The sequence below is a fragment of the Lathyrus oleraceus genome, chromosome 5, assembly GCF_024323335.1.
Source record: "Lathyrus oleraceus cultivar Zhongwan6 chromosome 5, CAAS_Psat_ZW6_1.0, whole genome shotgun sequence".
NCBI classification, from domain to species: Eukaryota; Viridiplantae; Streptophyta; class Magnoliopsida; order Fabales; family Fabaceae; genus Lathyrus; species Lathyrus oleraceus.
In genome coordinates, this window is record NC_066583.1 from 87,044,903 (window position 1) to 87,048,525 (window position 3,623).

At 34.6% G+C, this 3,623-nt stretch overlaps 1 protein-coding gene across 1 annotated transcript; it reads right to left on the minus strand.

Moving 5' to 3' along the window:
* Positions 1 to 1,963: 1,963 nt before the first annotated feature.
* On the minus strand, positions 1,964 to 2,584 carry LOC127078884 (uncharacterized). Its single transcript, XM_051019298.1, has one exon. The coding sequence runs from the start codon at positions 2,582 to 2,584 to the stop codon at positions 1,964 to 1,966; it is 621 nt and encodes a 206-aa protein (XP_050875255.1).
* Positions 2,585 to 3,623: the final 1,039 nt, after the last annotated feature.

The following is a 3,623-nucleotide window of genomic DNA, read 5'->3' on the forward strand; positions in this document are numbered from 1 at the left end:
TTGGACTTCCGCTTTCCTAGAAATAATCTCAACCTTGAATTAAACAGTAATACTTGCTGGCCTACTTGGATATTCCTCTATACGAGTTTATTGTCATGATATCTTTGTGCCTTTTTCCTTATAAATCAACACATTTTCATATGCGGACAATCATATTTCTTCCAATTCATCCAATTTCAATAACCTCTTCCGACCAGCCAACCTTTCATCAAAATTTAGGAACTTTACTGCCCAATATGCTTTATGCTCCAATTCGACATGAAATGACATGCTTTCCCATACACCAGTTGATACAGGGAAAAACCAAATGCATTTTGAAAGCTGTTATGTATGCCCATAAGGCGTCATCCAATTTTATTGACCAATCCTTTCGCGATGAGGCCATAGTTTTCTCCAATATTTGATTTAGTTTTCTGTTTGATACTTCCATTTGACCGCATATCTATGGATGATATGGTGTTGACACCTTATGTTTGACATTAGATTTCTCCAACAGCCTTTCCAAATACCTATTGCAAAAATGTGTCCCCTCAATCACTAATTAGCACCCTGGGTACACCGAACCTGGCAAAAATATTATTTTTCAAAAAAATAGTAACAGTCCGAGCATCATTAGCATTACAAGAAATGGCTTTCACCCATTTAGTGACAGAAAAAGAGTTTAGGCAATATTTATCAAAGTTGAATTCATTTTCTTTGATCAACAGGTTACACAAGGGTTTTGAAATTTTATAAAAGTCTATAATGAACCCCCTATAAAAACATGCATAACCTGGAAAACTTCTCAATCCTTTAACATTTACTGGGAGTGGAAGTTTTTCTATCACCTCAATCTTTGCTTCTTCGACCTCAATGCTTTTAGCAAAAGTTTAATGTCCGAGCACAATGCCTTCAGTTACCATAAAATGACATTTTTGCCAATTCAAAACCAAGTTTGTCTCAGATCATCTCTTAAAGACATCATTCAATCAATCAAGACAGCAATCAAAAGATTTACCAAAAACAGAAAAATCATCCATAAGTACCTCTATTGAGTTTTAAACCATGTCAGAAAAATAGAAAGAATGCACCTTTGAAACGTTCATGGCGCGTTACATAGTCCGAAAGACATCCTCATATACGCAAAAACTATGAATGGACATGTGAATGTGGTTTTTTCTTGATCAGTGGGATCTACACCAATTTAATTATACCCCAAATATCCATCCAGAAAATAATAGTAAGCTTGTCCGTATAATCTCTCGAGCATTTGATCGATAAATGGCAGTGGAAAATGATCCTTTTGTGTAGCTAGATTTAACTTGTGATAGTCAATACACATCCTCCATCCTGTAATAGTACGAGTTAGGATTAATTTATTTTTTCATTACGAATAACAATGGTGGTCCTTTTTTTTTGGAATTACATGCACTGGACTTACCCACAAACTATCGGAAATAGGATAAATTATACCTGATTCAAGTAACTTAAGGACTTATTTCCTTACCACTTCTTTCATGGTTGGATTTAAACGTAGTTGAGGTTGAACAACCGGTTTAAATTCTTCTTGAAGTTTTATTTTATACATGCAGTATGCTGGACTAATCCCTTTCAAATCTCCTACATTTCACCCCAATGCTTCTTTGTTTTCTTTTAGTACTAATATCAACTTTTCCTCTTCAATTTTTTGCATAATACTACTAATAATGGGGGTGTCTATTTCCTTATCTTAGAAAAACATATTTCAGATGCTCGGAGAGTTCTTTTAGTTTGGGTTCCGTCGGTTTCTTCTCACCACTTCCTCCCAACTCTTTAAATTTTTGATAAGCATGATCCAATTGAGTTGCTTGCAATTGTAAAACCAACTCATTCACCTCAAAATCATCATCCTTTTTGCCTATTTCCCTTATAGATTGTACCCAAAAAAATTCTATTGGAGATGAAAGATTTTCTTCCTTCAAAACATTTTCTATTAATTCATCAATCAAATAAATTTGGTAACACTGTAATCTTCATGGGCATGTTTCATGGCTTCAAATATGTTGAATATTACATGTTCTTTATTAAACCTGAGAATTAATTCTCCTATTTCCACATCAATCAAAGCTCTTTGCGTGGCAAGGAAAGGTCTCCCCAAAAATAATGGTGTTTCGGCGTCTTCCGTCATATCCAGAATGACAAAATCAATGGGAAACAAGAAATCATGAGCCTTTATTAATACATCCTCCAGAACTCCGTACGGATAAGTGACAGATCGATCAGCCAGGATTAAAGTCATTTTTGTAGGCTTTGTCTTTCCACAATTTAATTTTGTCATCATAGACAACAACATCAAATTTATGCTAGTCCCTAAATCATAAAGTGTCTGGCCAAATTTTAATGAACCTATAGAGAAAGGAATCGTGAACCTACCTGGATCCGTTAGTTTAGGTGGCAGTTTGTGTTGAATGATAACATTACATTCCTCTGCCAGTGCTGCATTTTCATCATCTTTCAATTTGCATTTACTGTTCAAAAGTTCTTTCATGAATTTAGCGTACACCAACATTTGCTCCAAGGCATCACAAAATGGAATATTGACTTGTAAAGCTATGAGCATCTCCATAAATTTTTTTAACTATCCTACCTCCATTTCTTTTTTTGGCTTCTTCTTATTTAAAGGATACAGTGGTTTGATGTAATCCGGTAAATGAGGGTTTGGTTAATTGAGAATTTGGCTTTTTGTTCTCCGAAAAGGTGAATCTTTATCAATGAATTTATCAAGTGTTTCCCCTTTCTCAAGAGTCTCATTATAGACCTCATCTTCTATTGGTGAGGATTTTGGTTCCTCAACTTGCTCATTATTCTTTTCTACTATTTATTTATGTTTGCTGGGAGCGGAGGGAATTATGCGGTTCCTTAATTCTATCGTGTCACAATTTCCCATTTCCTATGTCACTAATAAAATCCGTTGGGATAAGTCAAATATTTTCCCTTCTATTCTTTTCATTGACTCCTCATACTTTTCTTTCAATGATTTCTTTAACCTATCAACATCCAAGAATTTGCTTTGTGTTGTCAATGTAAATTGAGTCAATGTCTCTTCCAACGATAAGATCTTGAATTCGGTATTTGCTTGAGTTGTTCTTAGCTTGGAATTCATAGTTACAACTTGTACTTCTCCCCAAGTAGTTCTTCAGCACAATCACCTGCAAAATGCCCTTTACCACAATTAGTACATAATAAAAATACTATCTCGTTTGAAGATTCTTGCATTATGCTTTCTAATCCAACTTTTGATTTAAGACTTCCATCCTGGTGAGAAGTTCCTCGTATCCTCCTAATGTCAATTCACTATGAGATTTATTCTTGGTTTCTAATTTGTCCAACCCTCTGGTATTTGCAAAGTTGTACTCATTTAGACTCATATTCTCTATCAACTCTTTTACAAGCGGTTCAGTTAATGTTCTTATTGTACCTCCTGCTGATGCATCTAACAACATTCAACTTGTGCTTGGAGACCCTTCACAAAATTCTTCATTTGTTCCATATTACTCATATTACGATTATTACATTTGCGTATCAATAATTTAAATCTCTCACAAGCGTTGTAAAGAGATTCAATCTCTTGTTATTCGAAATGTGTAATTTCAGCTCTTTTTTCC